At 40.7% G+C, this 18,191-nt stretch overlaps 1 protein-coding gene across 1 annotated transcript in view; it reads right to left on the bottom strand.

The window, feature by feature from the left end:
- LOC116396010 (low density lipoprotein receptor adapter protein 1) overlaps positions 1-18,191 on the bottom strand; it is a 34,038-nt gene that overhangs the window by 3,439 nt on the left and 12,408 nt on the right. The window contains exons 2-9 of the mRNA XM_031870327.1: positions 15,616-15,758; positions 13,255-13,367; positions 7,265-7,379; positions 6,824-6,896; positions 6,148-6,234; positions 4,507-4,634; positions 3,023-3,057; positions 329-357 (exon numbers count right to left, since the gene is read on the bottom strand). Of these exons, the coding sequence (XP_031726187.1) occupies positions 329-357; positions 3,023-3,057; positions 4,507-4,634; positions 6,148-6,234; positions 6,824-6,896; positions 7,265-7,379; positions 13,255-13,367; positions 15,616-15,758 (723 nt within the window). The remainder of the gene's footprint in view (positions 1-328; positions 358-3,022; positions 3,058-4,506; positions 4,635-6,147; positions 6,235-6,823; positions 6,897-7,264; positions 7,380-13,254; positions 13,368-15,615; positions 15,759-18,191) is intronic.

Below are 18,191 nucleotides of genomic sequence, written 5' to 3'. Positions count from 1 at the left end.
AGGGGTTCACAGGATATGCTAAGCTTAAAAACGGATAGAGAAGAAAGGATAGGATGTGGAATGACAAAAAAAATAGCTTATAAATAACTTGAATGTGGCTTTGTACAGTACAGTATGGAATCAACATGTGCAGATGCCAGAAGTTTCCCTCATGGAGGGGGTCCTTGAGGCATGTCAGCTCATCACAAAAAGGTCCACCAAAGACGACCACTTCATTTAGATGATTTGCTTATTTCTGGACAGTCTGGAACTTAGTGGTATTATAATTGCAAGGCCTCATGCAACATGCAACATCAAGCATGCAAATAACATGAGTCACATCACTTACCGGTGTCCATCTCCTCTACTTCCATGTTGCTGCATGCCAGATAGAAGAAAGAGGAAATCATAACTACGTGACTAAATATGAGAGGCTTAAATATGTTAAAACACTCAGAATGTCTCTTATGAAATAAAAAAATAACAGTCAAGAAGCATAAAATTACATTAAATTGTAATAACTCATCACATTTAGATGAGATTTAATAATTCAATCGACTCATTCCAAAGCCGCAAATTAGGGTTAACTCCAAGGTTGCCGATGAATGAAGACATCTTAAATGGAAATTTAATTATTAAATAAACCGAACGGAAGTTCATGTCAACAGTTGAATATACTTGAAGAACTATATTCTTACAATTCGATTTTTTCACAGTCCCCAACCCTGACCTGTGCTTACACAGTTAATTAAAAGTGGTGGAAGTGATTTAACAAGTTAGAAGACTGTATAGCATTGCTAGTGACCCCTGGAGGATGTGCTGCTACAGACAAATAAAGTGGTTTAAAGAGATCCACCAACTGGCCCCCAACGCTATCTTTCTTAAAGAGGCTAAGCAGGACACTAGCTCAAGAGGCCTGATGGTAAGGTGTTTATGTACAGGAGAGATCGCTTACAAAAACAAAACCTAAAAAGATTTCAAAAAAATAAAAAATGACTTTAATTTTACTATTGGAATGTTTTATGTTAAAAGCTACACAAAGCTCCTAAAAAGGACCGCGCAGTTGAGAACCAAACCATTCACAGCTGTGGAACAAAATGTAGACAAGATAGGCAATGGCAATGTCTTGAATCTTTTAGTGTGTAAAACATTGGCATGCTTCTTTGTAACCAGAGCAACATCTAATGTTTGGCCATTGGCTGGAGCAGTATATAAAAGTATGATCCCTGAACATTTCGTAAAGGAGCAGAGACCACAACCCTCCTTCTGCTGATCTAAAGTCACTCCCAAAGTCACACGTCACACTGAGGAGGTGTGACAGCCATGACAACTGAAGGTGATCCAGAGTCTTCCAGAGATCAGGGCAGATCTTATCCACCATTCGTGCTCCGCCACAGCAGAGCCCGACATCCTTGCTGACCTCTGCAGGGGGAGGATGTCTTATCATTCCCACAATCCTTCAGGATTTCCTGTAGGATGGTCAAATCTAAATCGAAGTGTCACACCTTCCTCCATTCGGAATCCACACTTGAGGTCAGCATTTCCTCGTCCCTGCTCAGGACAGCCTCAGGAATGACTTCCCTTCACACCCGGCCACACATTTACCCATTTGCTTGGACCAAAGCGTTGCATGCTCCAACACAACAAACAGATATTGGCCACAGGCAACATCACTTAATGAGTTGTGGTCTCTTTAATGTGTGAAAGCACCACCGGGCTGCTTTTCTCTCTTTATGGATGAACAAAACAGCACTGCAGGACACACACATATCGGCTGGTAATAGGAGGAAATGAAAAGCCATTTTCTAACACTATTTTCTAACTTGGTGGATTTACGTCTTTTGTGAAGGCAGCAGCATTACGCCGATGTAGTGGCACTGTATGGTAATCAGCATAGTGAACAGGGAAAGGCGCTGCCAAAACTGTCAAAGAGGAAGAAAACAACCGTCTGTTTTTCGCCTGGACTGCAGCAAAGCAGGAACCGGCCCGATAAATGTGAAAGTCCGTCACTGACTGACAGAGTGATGAAATTACACAATCTGTCATGGCACTTTCAAAATGAATATGTGCTTCAGTGCTTCCGCTGGTAACGTCTTTGCCACCACAGCACATTCCGCGATCAATCGGCACACGGAAAGCCGATGACGTCATTATTAGTCTCCTATTCCAATGGTTTAATATAGTTTTATATCGCCAGCTGGCGTTAATGTGTGCCTGAACGCCATCTTGCACTGAGACTACAACGCCAGTGTGCGTTTGTTTACACCAGTGAAATGTTAGAAAATAAAGTATTTTGGTCAACTGTTTCCCATTTCATAGAATACAATAGTTCAAACAGACATCTGCAGAACATATATATGAGATTACAACATATCTGAGAACATTATAAATGTAAATAGGTCTAATTTAAATTACAAAAAAAAGGCTGTACAAGTGTCTTGTAAAAGTATTACTGAATAGATTTTTATTTTTTTTTTAAACCTGCAGATGAACATGTAGTATAACAGCTCCACCTTCACTAAACTTTACACTTACTAAAACTCTAAACTCTGTCATCATTTGTCAACACCTCACCAGTCAATGATGACCCGAACAAATACGTTTTAGGACACCGAATGAAGTTACCACACAATTATTATGTGCATCCTTTCTACATCAGCTCATTGCTGTGGGTGTAACGTCATCTTTTAACATAGAGTTACCTAAGAAAAGGAGACTATTGCATATGCCTGTCTGTGTCTGTGAATTTCAATAAATATTTGTGTCAGTCAATCTGTCAAATCCAGTTTTTCTTATCTGAAAGAGTCAGAAGGATTACTGACAGCTGACCATCACTCTCAGTGCAACTGTCAACATTGCTTGACAGCATTCAAATGGGGATCTACTGCATTTCTGTTTCGAACTGGAGTCAACATAAAATTCATAAATTTGGTTTTCAAGGGGGAAACATTTAAGTATTTTGTGTGAGTGAACAATCCCATCTCCTTTCCTAAATAAAAGAATGAATCCCCAGTGTTCAGCAGTAGTCATATGCAAAGGTTACCTTGAGAACGCATCATCGAGGCCATCCTCCACGTCCTGTTGGGACATGAACAATATAAATCAATACACACGTAAATTACTTTAAATAACAATGCTGCTGCTCCTGTGGCTCGTCACTGAGTCAGCTGTTTGTCATAACGTATTTTATCCATGTGACACACAAATTAATTTATGAGCTAAAGAATCAAATACTGCACAACGCAGCTTTTTGTTCCAATCACTGACTGAATGGCAATATTGCATGACTAATATAAGTCTGGAAACATATGGATATGGATACTTTGTTGCTCTACATTCTCTGCACATTTGGGAAAGCAAGTGATCCAGACAATTTATATCACCTTGCATTGTTTTAATTTATGAGATACTAATGAATATCATTAAATAAATATTCTGTCAAATTTACACTGAAAATAATAAACAAATGAACTCGATGTAAAGCAAACATGGATTATAAACAACACAACAGTAGGAGAGGAGTAAAGATGAAATCTGACTCAATTCTACCGATGAGAGAAAAATCCCATAAAGGGAAAATATGCAACAATGAACACAGATGCATTTAGAAGATCAGCCAGTAGGTGAGATATTCTAATGCATATAGTGCCACCTAGTGTTACGAATCTGTAAGTGAACACCAGGATGGTGACTGATGGTGAGCCTCTGCAGCATAAACATAAAGAAAGTTTTACAACAACTACATGTAACTGCTCCAGTTATACAGACATCAGTGTCAGAAACAGTTTATAATGTTGGGCATTTCCCCCACAAAACACAATAAAGGGGGCAAACTTGTTGAATTTTGAATTGAAAATGAAAAAATATAGTAAGGTTTAGTATATTCAACTAAAGGTTGCAAACTGACTCGGCCTTTTCAAACTGCATGGACAACACTTTGCAGCGGCTTCTGCCATCTCTTCAAGTCAGCTGACTCTTTATCTTGACAATTTATCTTGACAATTTATCTCAAAATTGAATTCAGAAGGCAAGGAAAATGCCCAACAATCATGATATGTAGAGGTTTATTTTTTCAATATTTTGTTTGCCAATAGACACACTGCTCCCCATAACCCTTTAGATATTTTTAGATAGTCTTGTATTGATTTATTTACAGACAAGCAGTCGATGGTTTTAATCCAAGGAGAAAGGAAGTGATTTACAAAACATAAAAAAAATACGAGAGACACAGCAATCCGATACACCGGACTGGAAATGACCAAATTAAGTTTATGTGACAACATTGATGGCCTCATGTTAGCGTGCATAAAAAAGGATCCTTATACTATGGAGTGAGGTGTACATATTTAAACTTTGGGAGTAAGACACTCCTATAGGATCGGTACCCTGAGTTTCAGGTATCAGGAATTCGGTATCAGGAGAGAAGAAGTTGGATAGGTGCATCCCTATCTGTCACCATAGCATAAAACCACTTTAACCATTATTTTTGGCCCAATCGGCAGGTTGGAGGCAGATGGTGTGACCTACCCAAGAGTCGTGTTTGATTGGTCGCCTCCGAGTGGGGTTACTGCGAGGCGAGGGCGAGCTGAGTAAAGAGGAGAAGAAGGGCCTCCGGAGCTTCTCCTCCAACCCAACAGGCTTGCGTGCCTCTGGATCTGAGGGAGGTGGCAGGTGTGGACGAGAGGTTGACAGGGACACGGGAGGTGAGACAGAGGGGGACAGAAAAACGGAAAAGGACGGGACACATACAGATGGACGACAGAGAAGCGAGAAGGAGGGAGTTGTCAGTATTTTCTGTTTCTTTAAATCTCCCAGTCTGCAGTATCGAAGTGAAACATCAGCTCCTGCCTGTGGCACTCACAGCTCTCTCTGCAACAGGCAGAATTTAATTAACCTCTAAAACTTTCATACGACTCTCTGTGCCGAGTTACTCCAAAAGTCCTTGAGGCTTTCACATCACATTTTCTCTCTGTCCTCGGTCCACTACCGCTGGAAGTAGAGACAATATTAATTGAAAGCAGCTGGGAAAGCCAGCCCTTATCTCACAACAAACTGAATGGACGATTATGTCTCATTTAGCAGACCCTGTTACCCCTCTGAGCAGTGGAAAACATTTTGACCGATAAATGTCACGGCTATTGGATAGTACTTAAAAATCTCCAGCCCCCCCAAATGACTAAATGAGTGGCGTAAAAATTAGGCGATTTGTCCCAAGTGAGAAGTGATTGACGGCAGTTAAACTGTGAGCATGCCGTCTTCCGGCTCAGTTTAATATGTAGCTAGAAGATGCTAAGTATGTATATGGAACTGAAAAACCTAAGGAATTGATTGCTACCATACCGTTAGCGGCTTGCTAAATAACATTCAATTTTGGCGAGGGAAAAAACTGGCATGTCGATTTTCGAAAATGTCGCCTTGACCCTAAGGGATGAATGAAGGAGTGAATGAAAATGGATTGTTTGGGTACCCATGAGTCTCTCCTTCACAGAAATGCCCAATTTATGCTAATCCCATGCAGTTTGGGGCGAAAAAACCAAGCTCATTGTTGTGTACCAAACTGCACTAGAAAGATCATTTCAAAGTCATTACGCCAGTGTCTACAGAAGCATTTACTTAATCGTGTTCACTGGAAACGGTTTGTGAGGATTATGGAAAGCCTCAAGTCTGGAGGAATCTGTTCTTTACTCACTCTAAATCTGCATCTACTTACTGTCTCGTTTTAGCGACTGCAATATATTACAGTTGTAATTTTTACTAAACTACTCAGGTTATAGTAATCTTGTCGGTGACAGGCAGTTGTATCTCTCAGCAGGTTTATACAGTAGGTTGAAATAACACAATCTTTATCCTCATCTTCCTAGAAATACAACACCTGAATTATTCCAGGGTGTAACTCCATCACTACAAGAATCACACCTCCCAGTTAGCTCAGTGTGGATAATTAGCTGTTAGCGCTAGCAATCTGGTCAGAGCCAAGTGTTTCTTGTGAGTGAAGCTTTGCCTGTATTATACTGCAGTCATCTAATGTGTTTACACATCTGGCAAATACAGTGTCCAGTTCAACTATTGAGCCTTTTACAAATAAATCCATATTTAAATAACTGCCGTTGAGCTTAATGTGATGTGCAGGAATGCACTGTGGATGAGGACAAAATCAAAGGAACTTACCTGCAGGAACACACTGAGTGTCTGTTGTCTGTGTCTGCCCTTTGCTTGCTGCACAAGAACAGCAGGTCCTGGCTTTTTTGTTTTTGTCTGAAGACAGAAAAAAAAAAATGTTTGTCAAAACTAAACCTTGAGAAAACTATGGGATGTTTGAAATGTGTTGGTATTTGATGATACTCACATGTTTTGATAAAGCTGATGATAATCTTATGATCACAAATGAACACCACTTTTTTGAAGCATGAATACAAATCAACAAACTACGACATGAACGCGAGTTTACACAACAAGGCTGTGGAGGCGGATTAGCCGGCGTGATGATGTTTTGTAGTCTCATTGAGCCACTTCTTAGCAACCATATTTTTTTAAAACATGTAAAAGCTTCACAATTCATAAGAGGGGTATTTACTGACGTATTTTATAATGTAGAACAAAACTTAAAATCTCTTGTGTTTACCACATATCTTATTTCAGGCATCTAACCAGAGATGAGGGAACCGGAAGGGCAAACATGCCGACTCATTTTTGGGTTTTAGGTGGCCCTCAGTTCTTTTGATTGTTAAACTTAGTTAGATTAGTCACAGATTGGATGGAGTAGAGCCTTTCCTTACTCATATGTTTTTTAAAACAGTTCAATGAACTGTCTCAATGTGACCTTCTTCCTGTTCAGTGAACTTACCTTCCTGAGCAATCTCCCACAGATCGAGGGCCACTTTAAAGGCCTGGGCCACCGTTAATGTCACAGCCTGAGCCTGAAGACAAAAGAACAGGGGAAGAATAACACATTTAGGATGAAACATTCATAGTGAAAATATAAAACATATGGAATAGTTGTGATTCCATTTGGTGCTCAAGAAAATGCTTTGACATCTTTTTTCGATAAACTATTTCTCTAAATACAGATTGATGAGTTGTGAGGTGTCCTGCCACAAGATGGAGCCATACACCATCTACATTTACGCCACTCGCTTCCCCAGATGAGTTACATATAGACTCAGTCCTCAAACAAACTGACCTCAAGACCTGCTACAGTCCAAGAAGCATGTATTCCTTACTATACATCAAGCTAAACCCAGACAAACAGGTATACGCAACAAAATCACAAGTGATGCACACTTACGATCTTCTTCTTTTGGCAGAGAAATGCATGGCACTCCAGGGTCTCATTGAACTGACTCTGAGAGACATATGCGAAGACCTTATCCTGAGTTTTATCTGCTGTGCAGTACGAGATTCTGAAGGAGAAGAGACAGAACATTTAAATAAAAATCATTGTTCCTGTTTACTAACACCATCGATTCTCCTGACACAAGAGCATTTATGATGATAAATTAGCAATTGCACCAGATAGGAACCAATTGATGAGATGAATAAATGAATAACGTGCATTGGCAGGTCTTAACCGTTTGGCCTTACACACTCAGGCAGCCAAAAGAGCTGCATGTCTGTGTGAAAGGGGATCAGCTACAGGTCATACATACATACATACATGTCAATTTAGGCCACAACTTTGCTTTTTCTCTCAACCTTTTTCCATATTCATAAGCAAACCAATCATAGCAGGACGAGAGCGCTGGTTTTGAATATTATGCTAATTAAGTCCCACAGCTGGCAATGGTAGAGCAGGAGACAAATGAGCAGCAGTGACATCCGTGAGAGATTTTTACATTAATTGTGGAACACATTAAGTGTTTTATGCAAAAAAAAAAAAAAGAAAAAAAAAAAAAAAATCTATAAAGCTGATACAATAATGCTTTGTGGATTCAAAGTTCCCATGCAAGGCACAGATGGTTAATTGACCCTGATTTATTTGAGTTAAGTGTTGTGCTAATAAAGCTGCAGTGACCACCTGAACATGTTCTGTTTTTGGGGCTTTACGCCTGCAAGCCAGCTTAAATAGTGCGAGTGTTTGTTGAATTCACTGTATTCAGGTAACTTGCATACGCTATTCCTCACAGTTTGGTCTTATTTGTCTCTTGAGAACATCAGCCAATAGAGAAAGGCATGTGAAACTGCAGAAAATCTGATTAAAATGAGTTATTTGAAAATATTAATTTCTGAAATAATAAACTCTTTATATATTAAATATCTGAATTTCTTCTGTCAGTACAGTCTTGGATTACAAAACTATCTCTGCTCTATATTGTGCTTGAGACCTCATTCCAAACAGTCACACCGAACCTCTTCAAGAAATCCAATTGCCTGTAAATCCAGTGACAGTTATTTCCAATGGTAATCTAAAACCAATCTCGACAAAGTCCACCAAGCCGTTTGGCTCCCCCACAACAGCTCGTAAAGGTTTACTGAAGCGACAGACACAAAAACCTATGGATTTGTTTTTGTCGGATTTTACGCAGCCTATTAGAAGCCGTATCGATCTCGAGTCACTCCCTGTGTCCATCTGGGGTTGTTAGCTAAAGCAGCAGAGTGTGTCAAGTTTGTTGCTTTGGATAGATGTGTAAATGAGCCACAGTGAGTGATGGACTTGACCTTTGTCACCATAGTGAAATACAAAACCTACATCATTAACTGCACAAGAACCAGATTGGATGCTTTCTCTCGCATAATGCAGGAATAGAACTCTACAGGCCGAAGTTGTGTTTTTCTTTCCCCGAATAGAACACAATTCATACATTCTCAATTAGATTTTAGACACTCGGGGACACACAATGCATGTCATCATCATCGGTATGGAGCCGATTTCTATACAATCCGCCGTCATTGCAGTAACTTGTAAGCAAAAGGGATCCGCAGCTATCAGACGCTCATTTGCTGCACCGCTTCAAGGAGGCGCACTAAAAATAAAGTTAATTTATTCGGTCAAACAACAAGCATGAAATCACCAGCGCTCGGATCTCCCTCTCAGATTGTTTGCTTTCTTGCTCCACTGATGCATGACCCACATTGCAAAGCCCATGACACCCAGCTCAGTAGTTCCCCATCTCCTCCGTCCTCGAACTTATATTTGGGCCTTAATTGCAGAAAAATGAGCGGGGTGGGGGTGGGGGGGAGTTGAAAGGGTTGACCTATTTAAGTTTGGTTTTCCAAACTACTCAATATAAAACTCTATTTATCATCTTATTGAGACATTATCTACTTTCTGCCTAGAATTTATTTGGCGCAACCTGATTTCAGTCATTTCTGGGGGCTTTTATCGTTTGAGCCTCCACAGATTTGCATCTCGTTGTATGTGCACTCTCTGAATTTTCAATTTGTTGTTCAATAAAATTAATAACACATTATTCATCACAAAGTAATGCATTATATACTGCACAATGGTGCATTCTGATGCTTTGTCAGCAGCACTACATTAGCAGCATTATCAAAACCTATTGCTATGAAATCAGGAAGTGTGGTAGTGGTAAAGCGGTGTTACAGACAATATAAAACAGAAGAAAAAGGCCTGCGATTGATTATATTATCTTTTTATAACTATATCCAAGTTCAACTTTAAAGGCCACCCTGTGCATGCTTCACAAAGTTGAAATAAAGGTTCTTTATATCATCATGGACAGTCGTATGAGGACGGAAGCCTGAAGATAGTCTGCAAACACAGCCAGTGCCTGGAACTCATCACTCCTCTCTCTTATCGTACACTGCGGTAGATCGCCAGTTCTGAGGCTGAGTTATACAAATGCACTGCAACAAGAAATGCTGTTTGTTGTTAAGATGTTCAGCAGTAAACATACGCAAAATTTGCAAATAGGTCAGTGCACATACAGTATGGGCCTCTCTGACGAGCCAAGATCTCCAAACAAGTAGCAGCAAGAATCTATGACTGTAATGTGAGAATTGAGCTGTGTAAAAAAGAAGACACAATTTACAGTCACTTCTATGCAGTGTGATGAAACAAAAGGTCTCTTAAAGATCCTTCTGCATGCACATTTTATTCATTGTAAAACAAAAAAAACAAAAAACCTTTTAATTACTGCCACCAATGTGCCACACAATGGATCGTGTTCACAGAACAAGCCTTCAGCTTGAAACAACAACAGGAAGGAAAATAATTGACAGCATCACAGAATTTTCACTATAAGCATGAACAACAGAAGCTGAGCTGTCAGTCTGCATCATATCTCCAAAGGGGCTCAGTGGACCACAAGCCTTTGATCTCCTCACTGTGTAGAGCACCGGTGTTTGCGAGGCAGAGAGGGGAATATCAATGGAAATATTTTAATATTTACAGTACAAAGCATGAATGGAACTTCAAACATCAAAGCCGCGGATTCTCTATGTACACTGAATAAAGCAGGTACGCCATTTAACACAACAATGGACTACTTTTGTTCCAACTTTTCAACCGGACATAAGTGCATTAATGAAACACAGCATTTTGCTTTCGGTGTAGGGAAGCGGGCATCAACACTTTTTTGCAAAATGTGGAAAAAATGAAACAAAAAGAAAATGGCAAAATACATTCATGGATGGTAGAGAAAAGATTGTTCAGGGGATCCGACAGACACATCTCACAAATCTGATGGTACGTCAGAACAGCGTGTGTTAGTTATGCTTCCAGCTCTTCGTTTCTGACCTGTACGGTTGTGCTGATTGATATGCTGGTCGATCTCTGTGAGCTCCTGTCAGAATATGAATCAGTAACACCAGTGCAGATGGAGGCTGAACACCTCACAGCGTTCTGCTCATTGGGAGATGCAAGTTATACCGTCTGTTTGTTGTTGTTTTATTATTTAGAAATTTAAAAAAATACCACAGACAAATAAGATAACAAGATTGTTTCAGTTTCAGTAACGAAAAATAATAGTTTCACATAAATTACTTGTATTCAGAAATGAGAGATTTCTTCTGTATTTATGATCCAAAGTTTTCCCCGACTTAAAAGAATAGTTTGGCAACATGGGAACTAAACTTATTCCCTCAAACAAGAGTTAGATGAGAAAAAAGACACCACTATGCATTAACTATGGAGCTAGTTCCAGGAGAAGGTTAGCTTAGCATAAAGAATGGAAGCAGGGGGAACAGCTAGCCTGGCTCTCTCCAAAGTTATATTAAAAACACACCAACTAATAGCTCCTAAACTCAGATATTAACTAATATCATGTTTGTTAAATTTGTACAAAAAATAAGTGGAACAAGTGTTTTACTTGTTACAGCTGAACTTCATTTTAAACTTTATTGATTGTTGTCGGAAAAAAACTCCAGTGGCATCTGTAAAATATTGCCACATCATATATTTTGATAACATACTGTGGTACTTCATGCTGTCAAAAAAACAAAACAGGTTTTTCAAACCTCCTGTGTGGCTTAGTCCTCCAACATAATCCCTGCCAGCAGTTAGACCTGCAGCAGCACTATAAGACAGACTTGATCATGTTAGAAGATTAAGCTCATGATAATATAATCTGAGTGGCTGATACTGGAAATTAGATGCACTGTAGAATGGGCTGCCAGGAACTGAATGACTGTCAAGGCTGCTGAATTCAATATCCGTTTGTAAAAAGTTAAAAGGCCACTGATACGGGATGATATTCATTGTTTGTGTCAGTGCGTTTGTGTGCGCGTGTGTTTGTGTGGGCGCGGGTCTGCATGTGGGTGGATGGGTGGGTGGGTCATGGCTGCGGGGATCTTATTTCTAATGCGATGGCATGATGCCTTCCTGTCTGTTTTCTATTCCTCACTAAGCTTCGCCTGAGGGAAAGTGTGAATCCAATAAGTGTGAATACACAATTAACTCTAAAAACTCACACATTTACATACACACTCGCTGTGTGAGGTGTATACTCAAATGTATTTACTGCTTTTTTTCCTTACTTGTTATGCACAATAAACACACATTTGATCCGTGCCCTTACATCTACACTTTCTTTCACCCTTGACTTGCTGTCTTGGCCAATAAGTGGATTATGTGCAACTAAAATAAGACATAAGAAAGGAGGGGGAAGAGGGGCAGTGGGGCTGTAAGGAGGTGGGGGTGGGGTCTCATAAAGGGGTTAAATCAATCCTCAGTCAACCCGAGCTCTGCATGTGGCCCTTCTCTCCTGCATCATTACTCGGGAGGATCGGCAAAGACTGGCAAGCACGAGTTTCAAAGTAGCCAATTAGTGGTGGGGTATTCCTGCGTTCAGAGCTCTGTTTATGTTAATATGTGCAGAAAAGAAAGATTTCTTTCAAGACATTAAAAAAAATGAAAGGGGGGAGAGGAGAGGAGGGGGAGATAAGGAGGGAAGGGGAGGAGATCAAAGACGAGGCTGATTCCCCTGGCCTGTGGTCTGTTGCCGCTGATAAGGTGGATCAGGAACGGATGTAGACCGACACACACGAACCACATGTATCCACACACACACACACACACACACACACACACACAGTCGTTATCACCGCCTGTTCCACAATCCAGCCATATAATGTTTAGACTGTAATCCTCAATGACAAGGACCTGTCTATAATACAGGACGCTATCCAGAGAGGAGAAGCCAGTCAGCAAATCACACACACACACACACACACACACACACACACACACACACACACACACCACTGATTTGGTAGACTGAAAGAGGGCAGCTTTCCTTGACCCACAGAGACAGTATCGGGCATCCCCCAGGCGACCCCCACCTGCCCTCCCATTATTGGTTTCCCAGTGAATTGATCAAACATGTGATTCACAACTGGCTGAGAGCAGAAAACTGCTTAGTTTAATCCTGCCAAAGGAGTCCAAGCGATGGGCAGAGAGCAAAGTGACCTAGATAGAGGATATCAGTTTCTTCATGTATCAGATGAAGCCACTTCTTTGGGTTTAGGACTCAACTTGAGGGATTATTAGCATCGTTATGCTTAGATGATGGCCCAAAGTTCAATATGGAATAGCAATACCTTAGTTTATGAACCATCCATCTAATGAACCATTGTTAAGTGATTATGCATCATGTCATATTGCACGCCCATCCTTGTAAAGTCTTTGAGGTAACTGACAATGTTAAGTGACACTTCTACATGCAGCGCATCGGATTCTCAATGCTTTGCATATTTCCAATTATTTGCATGAACGTAATAGTCCTAAATGAGCTCACTGCCACTTGTAACATGTAAAAGCACACACTTATTACAGGTTTCTCTATGAAATCTATTTGAACACAGTATTTTCGTATTTACCTGTATATGGAGACATTTTCCACGAGGTCTGTCGTCTCTGTGTCTGTCATGATGATGCCCTTCGGTGAGACCGTCAATGTTACTTTTTGAAACTTCTTAGCACTGGCCCTGGCCTGTGAACATGAAATATAAAAACACATTTACATCAAATAGAGAAGATCTTGCCAAAGAGCTACCCTGTCACTCTGACATAAATTTAAGATGATCTTACTTCTGATAAAACACCAAAAAAAAAGAACTCTAATGCTTCAGTGGCTGCCGAGCAAAATTAGGCGGCCTGCATGAGTTGTCCCAGAAATGTGGGGGATTTATAAAAGGGTGGAGGAGGAAAGTTGCAATGTGTAGCCCAGAATGAAGGCTACACATTGCAACTCGAGGTCGGGCTGGCAGCCCCCTCACTCCCCCTGCCGCTCTGCTCCATCTGGTGTTTCAGAAAATACGGCCATAGTGCTGAGCTTGCGGTCTGCGAGAGCGCCTTTCGACAAGGACAATGACCTCCTTAGCATGCAATTAGCAAGCAAACGAGAGCCGTTTAGTTTCACATCCAAATGGTATCAGGTTAAGAAATCAGCAGAGCGACTGAAGGAATACAGAAGGAGAAGAAGAAAGAGATGATTTCATCGTTGTACTGCACATTTCGACATTCAGCCTGCATGGGAACTCTTTCATTTCTGCAGAAGGTGAAGTAAAGGCCAACAGGGAAGAGAGGAGCTGAGGATGAAAAGAAGTGGGGTCTTTGCTTAAAACAGAAACAAGGACTTCTGAAGGACAGCAGGATTGGTGCCGTGGCTTGCTGTGGGAGCCTAAATGCCCTGGAGATGAGGAACAGTGACGAGGAACAGTTCTGCTTAAATTCACAGCACTTAAAATAAGGGAAACTTATAATAAAGAGAGACTGAGGCAGCTCCTTCATGTAGGAAGTGGTTACAACCGCGTTCTCTTCGGTCATGTTCGTATGTCGTGCCTTAAGGCACAAAAAAAAATCTGTCAGCTTGAGATACGCCAAGTTCAGCCTTCCTTTCTACGTTTGGTCCCTCTGTCTTGTCTTATCGTGCCTGAATGAAGCATGTCGCAAATGGAAAAGTCACAAATGTATTCAGTAATCCCATTTAGGTTGATTGGTTTCCAAGGGAACAGACAGAGACAACCGAGTTATTTTTCCTGTCCTGGTAAAAAAAATCAATTGAATCTTAATCCTGCCATTAGGTTCAGTCTCTAATTGAGAAGTGTGTGTGTGTGTGTGTGGGGGGGGGGGGGGTTCTGATTAGGTTGCCTTTTCTTTCTGTAGAGAAAGCCTTTCCGGCAGATTAGGCATTCTTATTGTTGGCGGCGCTCAGTGGAAAAGGTGTGCACGTGTGCGAGCATGGAAGAAAGAGGGGAAGAGGGAATAAGATGTATGCAAGTTTGTGTTCACAAAAACATCCAATTAGTTTGTGTATGTCTACAAACTCACCGTTCAAATGCAACAGTTTCTTCACAGTTTTTAAAACGGTGTTGTGAAAACGGGCAGGATTCTGAATTGATGTAGAAAGCCGCGCTCAGAAATCCCCCGTGTGGCTCAGTGTTGAGTAAACATCATATCACTGGTTTGACTGCTGCACGTGTGCAACCACTGATAATCCTGGATTAGCAGCTATGTTGCTGACCTTGATATAAACATGACTCGACTATAACTCCGTGCCAAGAGAATTACAGAAAGTTAAAAAGGTGAATGACACCGATTGCTCGGTTTAAAAGTCATTCTGCTGGTCAATTCAACATTTGACTTACTTTTAAATTTGTACTTTTTTCTCTTGAATGGACTGTTTGTCCAACATGCTAGGTAACACTGAATAGGATGATTATGAGAGTGTATTTTTTGCCATGAGAATGCATTTGCTGAGGTGGGCGTGACTACTGTTGTAGTGTTACCCCCAAGTTGTATCATACTGTAGATACGGTGGAACAATTTACCAATTTATCAGACATGACCATCCTGGCAAAATATTGTCCTGCATCATCAGAATAACGTGCATAAAAATCTGCATTTGACAAGTAGTCGTTCAAATATTATGCCCTGCAGTTTGAGGCTGTAATTTCACAAATCCCCAAGAGAATTTCTATAAAAAGCATCGGCGTAATTGAAATCTTCACAATGTCACTCTGGAAATGTCTCGTTGCCATTCGAGATCCTGACCTTGCCGACAAATTTATATGCAACTCCCGTTTTCAAATATCAGAATCAGCTCCATCGTGTGTACTGTATTCTGTGCTGACAATGAAATCGAAGTATATTGTGCAAGATTTGAACGCAAGCGTCGACATAAAAGTCTCACGCGACATATAAAGGTCGTGTGAGTCAGAAGGACACCAGTGACTCACCGTGGCAACAATCCTGCGAATGGCAGCTGAGGCCATCTCCTCTCCTTTGGGCTGGCCCACCAGAGTCATACCCAGGTACTTCACATTGAACACCATCCCCTCCAGCAGAGTCTCCTTGGTGTCTGTCCAGTTCTCTGGCAGCTCTGTTTGGACAAAAAACACAAAAAGACAAAAGGAAATCACCAAAATGCCCCGATCTGTCTAAACAAGGTTATATAATAATAATTTTGGAGTGAAATGTGCTTTACTAAAAATAATATCCACAAAAATACACAGAACAAGTATCAGCTCAGATAGTTGTGGATGGATGCTTGCTAATGATAGATGAAGATGTTACATAATCCACTTTGTCAAATGACTTCGTGCATGGGATTAAATTCAAAGTTATTTTGAAAGGGGATTTACGTGTTAGGAAAGATCACTTTGAAACAAAATACAATAAAAAAATTTGTCAGAACATGTTTTAGTGTCTACATTGCAGTGCTTGTTGAGCAGACTGTTTGCAACAATCAGCACAGACAGCATTAAGGTTAGCAGACAGTGGTGTGTGGATATACAGACTTTTGCAAAAATTATTGTGTGACAATCATTTCAAAAATGTTTTTTTTTTGCAATGCTGAGAATGTCAGAGCTCTGCAATATGTTTTCTTCTAAACTTGTAGAAGTAGAAAATGTGTGCACTGGAAGATAAGAATACAATAATAGTCCAACTCTACTGAGAGTATAAACACATGGCTTATGGTTTACTTTGTCTATGAATCCATCCATAAGTGATCCTGGCATTCCACACTATGCTTACCATCCTATTCAACTGACATCTGTTATCACTCTCGTCTCAGAGAAGAAATTCTGCAGAGCCCCAACAAACCCGGTATCAGCTGCGCTCTGGTAAACAGAATGGCTGCAATGTCTTGTTGATGTTGCTGTGACTTCCAACAGGTAGCACAGAGCTGTCCTCTAGGCGGCGGGGGGGGACCGTGCCCATGCAGAGAGCCTGAAATATCTCCCAAAGACACCTGGACACCCCCCAGTGGAGCATCAGGAGACAGATTGCTTACAAAACAATGAAACCGACCACATTCTGTGATAAACTTAATGGGGCGATAAGTGAAACACGATCCACATTTCACAGCAATGTCGCCGCGATAAAGACAACCACAAAACGCATGCATAACCATCTGATAGATAGTCATATAGAACCTTTGTTTCCCCTGTCCAGAGGTATTTCTGCTCAAACACACACACTGAAACAATTGGGAAATTTAAAAAGAGAGAGAAAGAAAGATAAAGAGACACAAACACAATGGCTGTCTAACACTCTACTGGGCTTTACTGGCACCAAATTCTTCAAATGGGCTCAGCCATCTGTCACTGGCAGGCCCCATGCAGCTGTGAAGGCGAACAGCAGAGAACACCATCCCCTAACAACGCTTCCAATAGCTCTGAATTATTAACTAATCTTCAATCCTACTATGGGGGCTGCTTCAAAACCAGAGAGCGCATTTCATGTTATTAAATGCTATTGCTTTGATGGTGGGCAGCACGGTTGGTTGGTTTCGACCTGTTCGTGATGAGAGGTGTGTTGACGATTAGAAATCTCATATTTTGTCGAATAGATGTTGTGACTCTTAACACTTTTAGAAATTCATGGTTCTGAGCCTGACGTTTCACACCATTTATGAATGTTTTTTTAATGTGCTATGGATCCATGACGGGGGAATTCATCCTCTCTTTCCCCTCTACACAGGAGCTCAGAGGTCAGGGTCAGTTACTGAACACAGCGGGTTTCAGTTACAGCCCTGTGATTTCCGCAATGCGGAAAACACAAGACAGAATCGTGGAAAGTGATGATTAAGATAGAGTCCACTGGGAAACACGGAATATGGTGGAATTTGCTGATAGTTTTTGGTGCTTCCTAACAAAAGCCCCCAGGTCAGAAGCAAATTGGCATTTGACTCGGCGCTCGCTGTTCCAAGGACGAGAGTCTCGCAGATGCATCACCTAGCAGGCTAAATATCTGACCTCTCGGAGAGCTGCAGCCAATGAGAGCGCAAGACACGTGTCAGGGTCGTTGGTTACTCATCCACAAATCAGAGGAATTCGACACCAACAGCGGAAGAGCACATTATTTTACAAAAGGACGGAATATTTTGCGAAATTGATATTCAATTTTGATTGTTATCTTATGAATTGTTGAAATTTCAATCTTCCACCAGATGATGAGACACTTTTCTGTCTACAAAATGTGGTTGAATCGTAAAACACAGAATTCTGAACAAATTCAAAGAGGCCCCTTGTTTCGCTTTAGTCAAAGTAAAATAAGGGACAAGACTTTATGGAAAGGCATTTTACTGTTGATTATTTAAAAAGGATTATTTAATGCTTAGTTTAAACATCACAAAATAAACATACTTCCATTCACTTCTACTGTATTGTGGTGGCAGCAAACAAAATCTAAACTATCTGCACTTTCAAGATTTGAGTGTAAAAGCTGTGGAAGGTTTCAGTTTTTGACAGATTTATATAAAAGCTAATAATGCAAGAACACAATGGGGTGAAAAATATATACAGTATAT

Source organism: Anarrhichthys ocellatus, unplaced genomic scaffold (genome assembly GCF_004355925.1).
Source record: "Anarrhichthys ocellatus isolate YVR2014 unplaced genomic scaffold, GSC_Weel_1.0 scaffold52, whole genome shotgun sequence".
NCBI classification, from domain to species: Eukaryota; Metazoa; Chordata; class Actinopteri; order Perciformes; family Anarhichadidae; genus Anarrhichthys; species Anarrhichthys ocellatus.
Note: the sequence above shows the minus strand (reverse complement) of the source record. Positions and strands in the feature narration are given on the sequence as shown.